The 15,558-nt window shown below is 42.5% G+C and overlaps 1 protein-coding gene across 1 annotated transcript in view; it reads left to right on the top strand.

Annotated features, from left to right (window-relative positions):
• mthfd1l (methylenetetrahydrofolate dehydrogenase (NADP+ dependent) 1 like) overlaps nt 1–11,708 on the top strand; it is a 35,353-nt gene extending 23,645 nt beyond the window's left edge. The window contains exons 21-27 of the mRNA XM_034579176.1: nt 573–712; nt 1,953–1,994; nt 3,586–3,689; nt 3,828–4,005; nt 4,751–4,858; nt 5,101–5,253; nt 10,308–11,708. Coding sequence (XP_034435067.1) covers nt 573–712; nt 1,953–1,994; nt 3,586–3,689; nt 3,828–4,005; nt 4,751–4,858; nt 5,101–5,253; nt 10,308–10,397 — 815 coding nt within the window. The 3' untranslated portion in view covers nt 10,398–11,708. The remainder of the gene's footprint in view (nt 1–572; nt 713–1,952; nt 1,995–3,585; nt 3,690–3,827; nt 4,006–4,750; nt 4,859–5,100; nt 5,254–10,307) is intronic.
• The last annotated feature ends 3,850 nt before the right edge of the window (nt 11,709–15,558 follow it).

The raw sequence follows: 15,558 nt of genomic DNA, 5'->3' as shown, positions 1-15,558 counted from the left end.
ATTTTCACACACCAAAAAAGCACCGGAGTTGTCTCAGAAGAGAAATTGGAAGTCCATCCTTTTTTGCCCTATAGCCACGAGTTGTTAAAACCTCACTACAAAACCTGAGGTGTGAAACAAACCTTCGTCTTCCTCTGAAATTGAAGCTTTGGCCAGTAGCGTGTGTTGCAGCACAATGGTGCCACACACATAACTACAGTAACAGGAAGTCTTATCTTAACAAGGCCGTCACTGCAGGTGGACTATTTGCTTTGTTTGGAGCCGGTTCAAGAGGTGTGTGTGTGTGGGTCTGTTCGTATCTGAGGCCCTCACGCTGAACCCATGACTCAATCCAGCGTTACTGCTCACAAGGAAACACAGTCACACTCACTTCTTATTCCCACGAGGTCCGTGAACTGAGCCCACATGTGTATGAAGTTGTATTCTGATTTAATTCAAGCAAACATTATGATCAACATAAATTAAGTAGTGGAGAGGAAACGAGTAGAAAGATGATTCTGATCAGGTCGTTCTGTCGATGGTAGTAAACTCTCTAGATTTATCAATGTGTAATTTCCTCTGTGTCCTCACAGTGACTGAAGCTGGTTTTGGAGCAGACATCGGGATGGAGAAATTCTTCAACATCAAATGTCGGGCGTCGGGTTTGAGGCCTAATGTGGTGGTGCTGGTTGCAACCGTCCGAGCGCTGAAGATGCACGGAGGCGGTCCTAATGTAAGTGAACACATCACTGTTAGCTTAATACACTCTAACCAACACGAGGACTGCAATTAACCATTATTTCGACTATCGATTACTCTGAAGTGACGATAGAAAGTGACGAACCAGAAAGAACTCCCATTTAAGAAGCTGAAATCAGAGAATTTTTAACTCTTTTCATTAAATAAAAACCCTCAAAACGATGAATCAATTATCCGAATAGTTGGGGATGAGTTTAGATGTCGATTACCGATTGATTAATCAATTACTTGCAGCCCTTGTCAAAACAGTGACATGTATCCGTGGCAACAACTTTAACAGCCACCTCTCCTTCTTGTGAATATTTCAATGCCAGGTTTCTGTAATTCTTCACGTGTAATAACGTAGGCACTCACATTATCTCTGACATATTGGAATGTAGTAGATCAGCCATTAAACTCACATGTGATACATGTTGTTTACGCGATCACAGCCACCCCTCATGAACGGTAACATGCTGGTAAAGGTCAGGAAAAAAAAGGTGTTTTTAAGGAGCTGAAACTCAATAGAACTCAATTAACCCGTTTACGTAGTCTCTGAAAGTTATCTCTGTGCGTATCCATTTAAAGTATACATTGCTCTCCACACACGGCAAGGTTTCATGGCTTTTAAGAGATGATTGACTAAGAGCCATTCAGCTGTTTTCAGCTAGTTTTCCAGCATGTAGGATCACCTGCCGCCCCTCCACATACACACAGGGAACAACACACAGAATAAATAAATACATGAAGGACATGTGGTGGCATGAAAACATTTCTGATAACTCACGAGAGTGTTCCAATTTGTTTTGAAATCTATTTGATTGACCCACATGTTTGTAATTAATAAGATTATGGAAATCTGCTTAGAATTTCTTTGTATTTTACTGTTACTCAGCATCCCGTTCACGAGAAGGAAATAGTAGTAACCACCGGCTCTTCTTTGGAAATGTTGAAAAAAAGTAGGACCAAGCCATGAAAACATCAGTTCTCTATAACAAGATTCAAATTTGATTGACCCACATTCCCATGATTAAAATAATTATGAAAATCTACTTAGAATTTCTTGGTATTAATGTCTGGGACATTCATCAGGATAAGCAGCATTCACTGGCTTTTTCATGGGAAATTAGGACCAAGGCAAATAAATATATACAAAAGAATAAAACAATATAGAAAATTGTATCCATATAAAATACTGAGGTGTGTTAATATGTGATGTGTTTGTGTGTTTTCAGGTGTCAGCGGGTGCACCTCTTCCTCAAGAGTACATTGATGAGGTATGAGCTGTTTTAATAGATACAAGCGAGTGCACATACACACACACACACACATATATATATATATATATATATATATATATATATATATATATATATATATATATATATATATATATATATATATATATATATATATATAAGACAACTTTATAAGGAACACAAAGTTTTGCAGAAACATAAATGTCTTGATGTGGGCCCTAGAGTTTATACTGTGATTGTCCCTCAGGCCGAATGTGTGGAAAACTAGGGAAACGAGTCATTGTTTGGTTCTGTGTGTGATGCAGTGAAAGAAGATCCATCTGCTACGAGCCTCCAGCTTACCAACATTTAATCCCCCACCCGAATGCATACATACAGTCCATGGCCCATTAACAGGGTTACGAGCAGTCATTCGATTAAAAGCACAAATAGAACCTTTGCATGTGGTTCTGTGGTTTCCGGATATGTGGGCTTTAGCAGAGTGGAGGTGGGATTCTTATGGTGTGTGTGTGTGTGTGTGTGTGTCCATATTTGGATAGAATGACTGGTTTCTCAGGCAGCTTCAGCTGAGTAAATAATGAAGCCGTATGAGCATAAGTTAATTGTGAGGCCTGTAACGAGAACCAGAAGTACTGAGGGAAAACAGAGCCAGGGAAATGAATTTATGGGATCTGTATTGCCTTACTGCTCTGAGCCTGCGGGCTGCACAGGCTGCACACACACACACACACACACACACACACACACACACACACACACACACACACACACACACACACACACACACACACACACACACACACACACACACACACACACAGTGCAAGATTGCATTATTTTTGTTGAAACACGGAGTAGCTCAAAGAATAGGCTGTTAATGTTCTTGGAAGTAACTTGAGTTCTGAACGCACTTGCACACAACATGAGAATTACTGAAAAACCGCTCAAATTACAGTAGTACCACAGTCGTATTCTATCCTGTAATACATAACCACACCAAGTATAATGACTCCTAATACTAACAATATATGTATTTTCTTTATGTAAAATGTAATTGCTAACAAGGTGATTGGCATAGATTCTGATTTAACTGCTATTAGTTTGGATAACTCCACCTAAATGGGTGAGAAGGAAATGAGGCCATTTAAACTAAGCTTACACAGGAAGTACAGATTTCCTGTCATGCCCATCAAAAAATATCCATTTACTACTACTCGGCAGGGAAAGAAAAAAGCCTCAATTTGAGCCTTTCGGTGCCGGGGTTTTATCTCATTCACTACACTAAGGAATTGTTGATGTTGTGTGTGTTCAACATAATAGGAACTTGTATTTATTTTAAGGGGATAAATATAGCTGGGCAGTAGAGATGTGATATATCTAGAGGGAAGACACACACACTTCATATCTTCACCTAAATCAATCTTGCTGTAAGTTATTAAACGGGAGAAACCCTGAAGCTACATGAATCATCTGTTTTATTATGATGGTTCATATATTTGGTGTGCAGCCAGGAATAGTGCGTTTTATAGATCTTTTAAATTGACTTATAATGATGCAGACTTCCCCTTTTGACCTCACTCTGTTCCTCTTCCTCTGTGTCCTTCTCCAGAATCTGAGTCTGGTTGCAGGCGGTTGCCATAGCAATCTCAGAAAGCAGATCCAGATCGCACGTCTGTTTGGGATACCGGTCGTGGTGGGGCTCAACGTCTTCAAGTGAGGAACATGCAGTTATTAACTTATTCATTGGCCTTAGCAGTAGTGATATGATTCTCCATCTAATTATTTTTGTACGTAAATACGTACTTTGTTGTCATGGCCACTGCTCACATTTCCCCTGTGGTGATCCCTCAGGACAGACACCCAGGCAGAGATTGACCTCGTGTGTCAGATTGCGAAAGAGTGCGGCGCGTCTGATGCCGTGCCATGTCACCACTGGGCGCAGGGCGGGCGAGGGTCTCTGGAGCTGGCCCACGCTGTGAACGAAGCTGCCAGCAGACCCAGCAACTTCCAGTTCCTGTACGACAGAGAGGTGAGAGCCGTGTAATGAAACACACATCATCTTGTTTGATGTCTTTATTCAAGTTGTATGACAGGCAGCCGTCGTTATCCCTGATCCTTTCCCTTTCCTGTGTCGGTCACTCTCTGTTTGCAGTAAATGATGATGGTATCTTAAGGAGCAAAGCCAGAGACTGTGAGGATAAAAAACAAACAAAAAAAACATCAGCTGGTTTGAGTTAGTGAGTTTGGGAAGTTGTGACTTAAATTAACTTATTCTGTTACACTGACATGTGTTTGTGTGTGTCTTTGTGTGCACTTATTTGCAGTGTGCATGTGCCTGGATACCACGAGTCCCAACAATTGGCGTACAATAGGCCAAGGACTGATTAAATTAATGCAGTCAAATTAGTTAATTACTACCTCTGCCAAGGAGGTCATGTTTTTACTGTATTTCTTTAGTGTTTTGTTTTGTCAGCAGGAATATGCAAAGGGTACTGTACTAATTTTCACCGAACATGGTGTATGGCTGGGGTACGGGCAAGGGAAGGACCTAGGGGCGTTCATTCACAGTCATTAACGTTGCAGAAACTGGCATTTTTTATATTTCTAATTTATAAGAAAATATTCTACGAATCTGGGTATTGAGATCTGTGTGTTCATACACTTTGAAGCAGTTGATCAGATTCTTACCTTTTGCCTTTTTTTTTTTTTTCAAGCGCGAGAGAGATTATTCTCTTTGACCCGAGTGCTGATGTGTTTTCACCTCTGTCACGTAGATGCCGATAGCAGAGAAGATCAGAACAATCGCCCAGAGAGTGTACGGAGCGGACGATATCGAGCTGTCTCCAGCAGCTGAAGCCAAGATCGATTACTACAATCAACAGGTGAGATCAATGCTGCTGCTCCAACACGAGCCTGAGATCCGGCTACATTGCCGTTAAGAGGATCCCTCGTTTAGTCACTTTGAGTGTTTGCACCGTAACAAGCTTGTGTGTATAAAGTTGTAAAAGTGGCTCCAGACAGAAGTCATGCAGCTCATCTCCTTTCTCTATTTGTGTTTCACTTTCTCTCCCACTCACACTCACATACACATTAATGCATTACATTTTCTATTTCCTTGAACCAGGGCTACGGTGCGTTGCCCATCTGCATGGCCAAGACCCACCTGTCCCTGTCCCACATGCCCGACAAGAAGGGGGCACCCACGGGATTTGTTCTGCCAATCAGAGAAGTTCGTGCCAGCATCGGGGCCGGCTTCATCTACCCACTGGTGGGAACGGTACGTGGTCAGAAACAGAAACAGCAGACTAATGCTAACTTCATTGATTGTGCCTTATAGGTCACAGGTCTATAAGTACTTGCATATACAGCATACAGTTTTTAATTCTTTCTTGCCCCATATATTTCTTCAATAATCAATCAAAGTCTCAGTATCACTACGGTTGACAAGGGTGCTCAAAGCCATAGACTGTTATAAAGATGGACGGCATGACAGCTCCCTAAAAGTAAACCCATATCACGTTGATCGCCCACTGGTGGCTGGCTGTAGTATAGGTCATAAACCCCACCTCCTCCATGTTAGCAGATGGGACATGGGTACTTTTTTGTGTGGTCTGTTAAATAAACTCTTTCCAAAGACGGTTTCTGTAATGTATGGTGTAGGTCTTATCAAAGTGGTGATGATGATATTGAGACTTACTCACTATTGGGACTTTGATCCAGCAGCTTTACTTCACTATCACGTGTCGTCCATCATTCACAGTCTGTAGTTCAAAACATGTTTGTTTGTGTAGCTCGGTGACCAGGTGTCAAAACTCCAAATGACTATTTACTGCCCAAGACACTGAATCTCATTTTACAACCCAGCGCCCTTCCTTCACCTTGTTACTGTAGCATCCAGCTCCAGCACTGGAATCTCCTGCTGCTCACTTTGATCACTCAGGGACGAGGGCAGGAGCTCAGCTGTACTAAAAAAAGTTAATGTACAGCCCAATCTGCACTGTAGTTCATGTTGATTTTGTTTGTTGTTGTGGGGTTGAGCCGCACCAGGAGAAGCTGAATTCTCTCCTCTCTCATTGAGCTGGTTAGAGCTGATTTGCTGGAGCCTCTCGGTTGATGAAGGGCTGGGCAGGAAGGAAGCGGCTTCCTGAGCGTTTTGCGTCCCGCTGTTTCACCAGTGTGCCCTGGGGGATGGGCTTTGATAGGCAGAGGCCTAGGTGTCAAACGCCGGGCATGCTGGGAAGGGGTGGCAGTGTCTTGGGGTGGCGTCTGTCCAGCATCCCCGCCATGTCTTTGATCTGCAGTGGCCCGCGGAGCCACTGGCACGCTGATGACCCTTGAACTGTGACTCGTAACCCAAAGGGAGTCTCCAAATAGTTCTTTGAACTCTTTGGCTTAGCCCCTGTCTGCCAGACTGATCCACTGATTGAATTGTTAAAGTTAGAGAGAGGGTGCAGTCCCACCCTGTGTCCAGGTGGGCCCCTGTTTGTCTGTCTCCAGCCAGACCATTTTTGGAATAGTTGAACGATTAAATAGACAAAATGCCACAAGTTAATGCCCCGAACAAAAGTAGATAAACCCAATGGAATATGGGCAGAAAACCTCAGCATCGTACTTCATAATAATAATGATGTAATAGGCAGGTATCTTCCCGGAGGGGCTGCAAGATTATGAATAGTTTCAAACATGCAGCAGGAGTTGGAGTAAAATAATAAGTTACCAAAACTGAGGAAATTATATTTTGATGATAATCCCTTGTTTTTTTTATCTAGTACTTTTAGACTTTTTTGTATTTATAGAGTGAGCACACTGTTGTTAGTGTACTTCTTTTCTCTCTGACTGTGGAGACCATTGTTATTTCATTTGATCATAACTGGCAACAGACCCTCAGGTCACAGTTGACTCGGAAGAAGCAGAAAGATCTCACCAGTAAAACTCCTGAGGCGATGAGGGGCGTCAGTATTGGGGCGGGGGGGGCATTGGATGAGGGTTAAGGGTCTTTACAGGGTAAAGAATCAGGAAGGGGCTGATGTCACTCTTCAGATATGTGAGGGAGGGGTCGCAGGCAAAAACAAAACATCTCTGTAGAGTTCATATCCCGCCAGAGCAAACAGCAATGCACCATTAAACACAAACCAGTTCAGATATATTAAAACAGCTCCCTCGACATTCACCATGGTTTAAACTGGTTAATGTTTAACAAGATGGTTACAGGACTGATTGTATGTGAAAGAAAACATACACGAGATGAAAGTAGAGCCTCATTTATTTGGCCTCAGTTAGTCCATCGAGCTCAGTTCACATTTAAATCTGAGAAATAAAGCTCCCGTCTCAACCTCATCCTAATCTTTACATCTCATTAATATGTTTTTATTCCGTATATGCATCACCTTATATTTGCCCTGACCACAGTTCACTCTAACCATTTTCTGTTGTTTGGCCGAGGACGTTGTGTTTTCGTGTTATTAGCAGGACTGAGCAAAACTTTCCCCACTGGTTTCCATGAAATGTTTGTGGAGGGGTGGGACATGACCCAGGGAAGAACCCATTACATTTTGGTGCAGATCCTGATCATGTGGCCGATCCAGGTTTTTTTCCATAAATTTCTCAGAGAATAATTCATGGAACTTGATGGAAAACAAAATCTGAAATATTTAGTGGACTGATACTTATGGGTTTGTGCGATTTGGTGCAGATCCAAATAAAAATTCATATCTGATAAACACGGTTTCACAAGGGGATTGCTGGGCGCTTGGCAGAGCCGGGTTGCTCCTGAGTTATTACTCCATGCCCTTGTAGTTTTCACTGGGATGTCCATCGTGCTCTCACAGGTGAGTCTCTTCACTGCAGCTCCACTTTTCCTGTCACTGAACCATTCATCCCCTGATGATAGTCGACATAAGCAGCATCACTTTGACTTTTAAATTAATGTCATTTAAATTTCACACTTACAGTAACGCCTTCACTTCCCTCCCTCCAACGGTTCAATAATCCTAAATGGCCCAAGTGTTGGCTCGTGAATTCAGTTTCACAATCTCCACAATCCTCTTGAGCAATTGTCCTGATTGTTGACGGAGACTTTTCTCCAATAAAGTCCGAGGGGGTTAGAAATCCAGCTCCATCGTCCCCTCCGGGGTTTCCCCTGACAAAGGCACATTGTGTTTGGGTATAATGCGAGGACTTATTTGGCAGAGTGGAGTTTCCAACTTTAGCCACAGAGGGCTACGTGTTTCTGCGATTGCCAACTTGTTCTCAGGCTCAAGAGGAGGAGGACGGGCAGAACAGTGCATCTTCTGTTGCTTTGAAAACTTTGATGGATTGTCTTCACAGTCAGTAACATCTTGTGAGTCTGGATGCTGGTGAAGTAAAGTCTCCAGGTACATGATGGACACCTCAGATCACTGCAGCAACATCTGACACCTGCAGAGGTTGAGACTTGGGATATTAAAATATTGACTCAGGTTGTGTTTAAAAATGCTTAATTGAAAATTCTTTAGAATTTATTTTTTTTCAAATTTAACTGCTGGACATAACTGTGATTGGCTTTAACACTAGTTGTTGTATCCTGCTCACACTGTCGGCTCAGGAGGTAGAGAGGGTCGTCCACTAACCAGAAGGTCGGTGGTTTGATGCCCACCTCCTCCTGTCTGCATTGAGTGTCCTTTCGACAACATACAGGATCCCAAATTGTCCCTTGTCGACAGTGATAGAACCAGTGCTGCACAAAGAAGTGCTGTGTGAATGTGTAACGGGTGAATGGGACTTGTACATAAAAGGGAGTGGTTGATAAGAAAAGCGCGATATAAATACACTCCTCTCAAATTTGTATTTAACTTTTAAACTGCACTTACATCACTTTGCACTCAATATGTTCCATGAGAAAACAACGTGATGCAGTCATACTGATGTCCTGTAAGTCCTCTCACACTGACTCATGTGGTTAAAGCCTTTTGATGGACGTGGTCAGGACAGCGTCATGTAACCGTCCCAGCTGACATCACACCAGCCTACAATGAGCAGATAGCAGATAGCATCAGCTCTGTCAGATTGTGTCGCACGTACTCCCTGCTCTGTCCCTTCATGTACTCACACAGTTACGTTTCCGCAGACAGGAAATTGTCCGGTCACTTACTCCTGTCTCGTTTCCACTAATGGGCCCATAAAACTGGCCCCGGGTCAGAAGGAAGGAGGCATGCAAAGAATGCCTAATGAGCTGCACGATTTCGTTTTTCAGCTCGGACTGGACGATCTGACTGGGCAAAGTGTTTTTATGGGTCACACAGTTGCTTTTGATCAAATGCAGCGAGCGGACTACACTTTTTTACCGAGATCTGCGATACGTTTCTTTTGGCACGTGACAAAAACCTTCAGTTGCCGTGTTCCTCAGAGCAAACGCTGTCAACATCCGGCCTGTCAAGCTGTTGTTGACTGGACTTGGTTTAGTGTCCATTCACATGCTTTCTAATGGTCATGTCACAAATTTCATTAGGGAGAATTTCCCCCGTCAGATGTTTGTTTTTGTTCTTTGTGAATCAATCTCTTGAAAAACTCCTCTCTCACGGACAGGAGCGGCCTGTCAGCTGGCTATTGTGACAGGGTTCCAACATTATCTCTCACACACACACACACACACACACACACACACACACACACACACACACACACACACACACACACACACACACACACACACACACACACACACACTCTCTCTCTCTACCTATATTTAATTTATGTTAGTCAACTTGTGCATCGAGTAACATTTCTATCATTTACCTTTTTAATTCTTTCACCTTTTCGTATATAAAACGCAGCTTCTTATTTCTACATATTTGACAAATCAAAAGTGTGATTCTTAAAAACTCCCTGAGCGTCTGCATAGCCTCTTTTCTTCCGGCCACTGATCTTGATCCGCGGTTACGGTAGCTGCTCTTACCGCTATGTCTGCACACACCTCCTTCATTTAGCCTCGTCCCTGTGAGGCAGCCTTTTGTTATCGATATCGTGATGTCATTGAGAACAAAGCAGCCACTGTCCGCCGCTGAATTCATCACTTCTAAAGTGGAGGTTGTCAACACGTCGAAGGTCCGTGTCTCTGGAGTTACACGAGTCCAGATTATAGTCATTGAGCCCCGTGCACGTTGATTTTATTCTGTCTCATTTCCCAAAGTTTAGACACCAGATCGTAATGGATTCTCGTCTGCGTGGTCCAGAACAGCTGTGTTGTGGTCAAGCCTTCCACATGAGCTGCTGTTATTATGTAGATTGTGATCTTACCTTCTTATGAAGTCACTACAAAAGTTTTCACCTGCTGCTTTTCTTCTTGTTCCTCAGATGAGCACGATGCCCGGCCTGCCAACCCGACCCTGTTTCTACGACATCGACCTGGACCCGGTCACAGAGGAGATCACCGGGCTCTTCTGAGCATGCTCCACTTAATGATAACCATATCGGTATTAACACATATACATTAATAAAAAAGATTCTACCATTCCGGTCATTTCACAGCGCTGACGTTATAGGTAGTTAATGTTTATATAACCTGTTTCATGAGGCTTTATTTTCTCCCTGGAGTTTCCTACGGTTTACTACATGCGCCCGCTGCCAGGCCTCCAGTCTGTGAGGCTGCACTCGGTTCATCAGCTTGTTTGTGGCTCAGGCTCTCTGCTGTTTTTAAGATCTTCAGCTCCATGTGTGCATCGTAAAATCCATCCACCCAGCGCACGTCTGACAGGTTTTCATTACGCTTCCTTCACAGGAACATGTTCTAAAGAAAACGCACAAAAAATACAAACGCAGATTACAAACTCATGCTGTGTTTGCACATTTGTGTGATAAAGCCAAAGATTTTCTCTGTTTGGAAAAGTTACTGAAGTCTTCAAACCATTTTGACATTTTTTTTATGTTTTATTCTTTTGTGGAAAACAAGCGACTCAAATGTCCCCCAGTGGTGCCACAGATTTTATGTGCATCTTAAGCTTTTGTGTATTTATTAACTAAGTTGCTGATGCACACACAAAAAGCCTTTTTATGGTATTTACGTCTTTTTTCTTACACCTCTATACTCCTAACTCTTAAATCACCACGTTACAAGTTGCACTCGTTATTTTAAGTCAGTTTTAAGATATTTTTAAGTATTCTATTTTATGTGAGGAAATATATCCAGCCTGTAATCACATTTCAGTGTTTACCCCAGGAAATTGTGCAGCAGAGGAGCTATAAAATACCCTCACTCGTTTAATAGATGTCATTTGCTGTGTTAAATAACACATTTCCTGTTTTTCTCTGCTTTATTTCATTACAATGTTCTCATATTTTATGATATTTCTGGGGGGTTTCCTTAATTTCAAGCGAGGTGTCCCACGTCTGCAGTAGACGGCTGTGGGAATTTTACATTTTGGTACAACACATTCATCTCTCTGAGTTGCTCCCACGCAGGTGGTGGCTGGTTTACATGCAAACTAATGAATGTATCACTGCTGTTACAGTTACAAGCTAGTTTTGTTTGTCTGATACCAAATCCAGAATCTGTGTCCTGACTTGTGCCTTCATGATTTAAAACCTTAGAAATATCATGATGTGACCGTAATTATGTTTAATGTTTTGTTGTGGCCTACATCGAATATCAGATTTGAAGCCATATTTTGTATTCTTCTCATGGACAGTTGTGTGTTGAACATTTTGGTTCTCATGAACTAAATGTGCCTTTCAAATAAACCTTTCATTCACTCCAAAGCCGTGTGTTTGTGTTTTCTTCACAACCAGCAGTTGACTTGTGGTTCAGCTGTTGTTTGGTCACATGCGTTTTCTCCCTGTTGTCTCCTGCAAAAACAGAAACCTTTCTCTGTCTCACTCCACATTGCAACTTTTCAAGTTCAGCTTTGGAGGGGGGGGGGCACATATGCCTAAAAAAAAAAGTCGATGTTTGGGGGGGCCCTCCAGGCAGCACCCCAGGGTCCAGCACCTGTCATTATGAGGTGTTTGGGTTTGCAACATGGAGCCGATGTACGTGTGTGTGCCTGTCATAGCTGGCATTCCACACCTGCTCACTCTGTTATTCCCCGTGTTCACCCGGCAGGATCTGGCACTTAAAACTACACTCAGGGCGGCAGGAATGTCCTCATTTGTACACCAGTGCTCCAATGGCAACGTTTGTGTGTGTGTGTGTGTGTGTGTGAGACAGAGAGACTGAACCCTCTTGTTTTGAGCTGATGACAGATTTGAAGACGTGTTGATGAGGTCGGGGCTTTGTCACTGCTTTGTAACGCGCTGGAAAAATCCCTGTTTCGTCATGTCGGAGTTGTTGATGTTGAGCCTCTGCCTCGCTGCGGGGAACGTTCCGCTTGTTTCAGCTCTCATCTTTTACCTCTCATTTAATAGAGCGGCTAATTTCAGTACCAAGGACAGGTCCCCTCAGACGTCGGTGTGGGTTTGAACTCCCGACCTCCTGGAAAACTTCTCAGACGATTCCCGGCTCCATTACATGTCTGGGCTCCACCAAAAATCTCAGAGCGTTTCATTTTGCATCTTGTTAATCTGATTACTTACACATTTCTTGCAAGTTTGCACCATGGCTTTACTACAGCTGCTGTCAGACGTGCACTGAAATGTGGAGATCCCCTCCACAATCCCTGGAGGGACTGTGGACTGTTGATGTGCAGTAAACACACATGATCTCTGCAGCAGATTGAAGACGTTACATCCTGCCTCTCCCTGCTGCTCCGCCCCCTCGCCTGCACGCTGGGGAGAGTTTCCCCTGCTGTCTCTCTGCTAACGTTTGCTTTGCTTCCTGTCACGTTTGGTCCCATGAATTATCCCAATTATGCAAAATTGTATATATACGCTGTCCTTTATTTTTTTTTTCTTCTTGTTTTTCGGAGCTAAAGCCTTCATTTGCTGCTTGTGACAAAGTATCTGTCTGCACGGTGCCCTCGGCCAGACATCCAGCCTCAGGGCCACATTCTTCACTTGGCCGTGTCTGTGTGGGGGAGAAAAACTGCATTTCACAACATTTGGTTGTCACATTTAAAGATGTGTGTATATATGCTGTGTGTGTATGTGGCTGCAGGAGTCGACACTTTCCAATCTGTCCTAACATTCAAAGTTAATGCTTAGATTTGACAAATACATCTTGTTTTGATGGTTGTTCCTTTTAAATTTAAGTAAGACACTGATTGTATTTGGACAAAAATCCTTGAGTGGATTCGTATTTCCAGTAAAGTGTGAAAGGTCTGTTTAAGTGCGCTCGGTGCTCTTACATCATGAGATGAGCGGTAAGAATCTCCCTCCCCTGTCTTACTCTCCCCCTTCATCCCCCCGTCGTCTATCAGATGACATCAGCACTGCCACTCCGAAGGTCATTGATCACTCAGCTGCACATGTGTAATGAGGTTTCCTTGTCTTGGTTCGCTCTGTCTTGTCTCTCTTATTCTATGATTATTTTATTTTTTTACAACAAGAATAAACAATATGATGCTTTACTAGTCTGGGATGATTTTGTGCCACAAAGGTGATGAGACAATTTTATTCATGGGGGTTTGGAGATTCTGTTGTAACATCCTCCTGCTTCTGAAATACCAGGGTCAATACTGTGCATTGCATTAACGTTGTAAGACTTTGTGTGAAATGAATCATTTTCAAAATGTAAAATATTCACTGTTCCCTTCAAAGTTTTTCTGTCTCGACTGACACAAGACGTCTTATTACGTTATTAATGTCCTGACAGATGCTTGCATTTATCGAATATCATAATATAATTGAAAACAACTGAGTTCAAGATCCGGAGTTACTTCCATAACCACAGTTACAGCTTTTCTCATGTCCTGTAGAAACGTTAGTAGTTCAGGTCGAGGGCTAATGTTTCTGAGACTGTGTCATACAGTGTCTTATCTCGGCTGCTGGGGAAGTTGCCTTGTCCCTTCTAAACAAATAACCATTAACAGATACGCCTCGACTCCTTTGATTCAATTGAACACTGTAGTTCAGCTGCTTCATGAACTCTGATTGTCGTTTTTTCAGTTTTTGTTTTGTGAATTTCATTCCTGTGGAAATAATTGAAAATCTATTGGTGGAAGCTCAGTGTTCTGGCTCTGTTTGGGCCATCATGCCAGCTGGAAGGTCATCATGTGTTTTAAAGAGACGAGACAGACCATAATACTTTGGGGCTGACATGTTGGTTTATACAGATATTATACATTGGCTGAAATCATGTTAGGAGTTGAACAATCTCTTGTTAGCACTGACAACAAACCTGGACAATATTAATGTAAATAAAGGTGTCATCTGCATAAATGTGGACTTTTTTGGCCTCGACCTTTTGAGGAACGGACGGAAAAATAACCATTTCAGGAGCGAACACGTTCCGTAGACATTCAACCAAAAATCACTTGAGTGAGCGCGTCGCATGTCGGGGGGTGGATTTGGGTAATGTGGGACACCCAAACTTCAATCTGTGGATTGAATATTAATAATCATAAAAAAAATTGGTAACATTGAGCTTGGCATGCATGAAGTGTTTGCTAATGATTTCCCGAAACCCCCCAAAGATCAGCGGACTGACTCTTACACCAACAAGGTAACAAAGAGCCAAAAGAACAAAACGCTCTTTGTTTTACACGTAGACTTGATTGTTTACGCCAGATTCTTCCATTAGCTCATCATGTGTCTGTGGTTACTTTGATTTCATAACGTTATGATTTCTCTAATTTGATCTTCATGTGTCACTGCTGTCAGCACTGTGGATGGAGCAGGAGCTCTGAGGCCGTACAGAACCAGTGCATGATGGGAACTTAAATGCAAAAAATCACTGGTTTCTGTGCGAGTGGAACCTCACTTCAGCTTCAGGGACGTCGTGGACCATCGATTGTGTTTTTCCACAAAAATAATGTTATAAATTGAACGTTTGCATTGTTATTTGTCGACGTTTTGCTTTATATCTATTTTAGTCTTTAGTCCAAACATCCAGGTCAATCCAGACAAGTTTTTGAGGGCAAGTCATGTCCTAAGAATTTTAGAAATTTCAAATGACTACATAGATTGGTGCCATAAACATGAATTAATGCGACGTATATCCTCAGTTTATTTTCCATCTATTGACTTTGCTGAGTCTTTTTCTAAATAAAATACTCATATAAAGATTATATTGGAGTATTTCTCTGTTCAGAGTGTTTGTTTGGGATGCTGTATGCTGTGTTTGGGGTTTTGCTGCAGCGACCCTCCATCGTCTATAGGCCTGTGTGAACTTGGCTTTGAGAACTCGGGCTGTAATTTGCACGTTCTAAAATTCCAAACAAAATACATGTCCCCGACCGGCAATTAACGTTTAAACCTGAACATCATCTCCCCATCGGAGCGGCAGAGCTGCTCAGAGCATCGGGGACAACAAGTGTAACTGTACGAAACATCCAACCAGACAAACTATGAAGCTGCGTTTTTTGGGAAACCCTTGATAGATTTGAGCGCTTTTCACATTTATTTCGTTTTTACACAAACCACAAAGAAACATGGCTGTTTGTGTGATGTGAAAAAGTTTCACCACAAAGTTTATTTGCATGTAAGAGCAGATGTTAACCTTGTTAGCCAGAAA

Source organism: Hippoglossus hippoglossus, chromosome 24 (assembly GCF_009819705.1).
Source record: "Hippoglossus hippoglossus isolate fHipHip1 chromosome 24, fHipHip1.pri, whole genome shotgun sequence".
NCBI classification, from domain to species: domain Eukaryota; kingdom Metazoa; phylum Chordata; class Actinopteri; order Pleuronectiformes; family Pleuronectidae; genus Hippoglossus; species Hippoglossus hippoglossus.
Note: the sequence above shows the minus strand (reverse complement) of the source record. Positions and strands in the feature narration are given on the sequence as shown.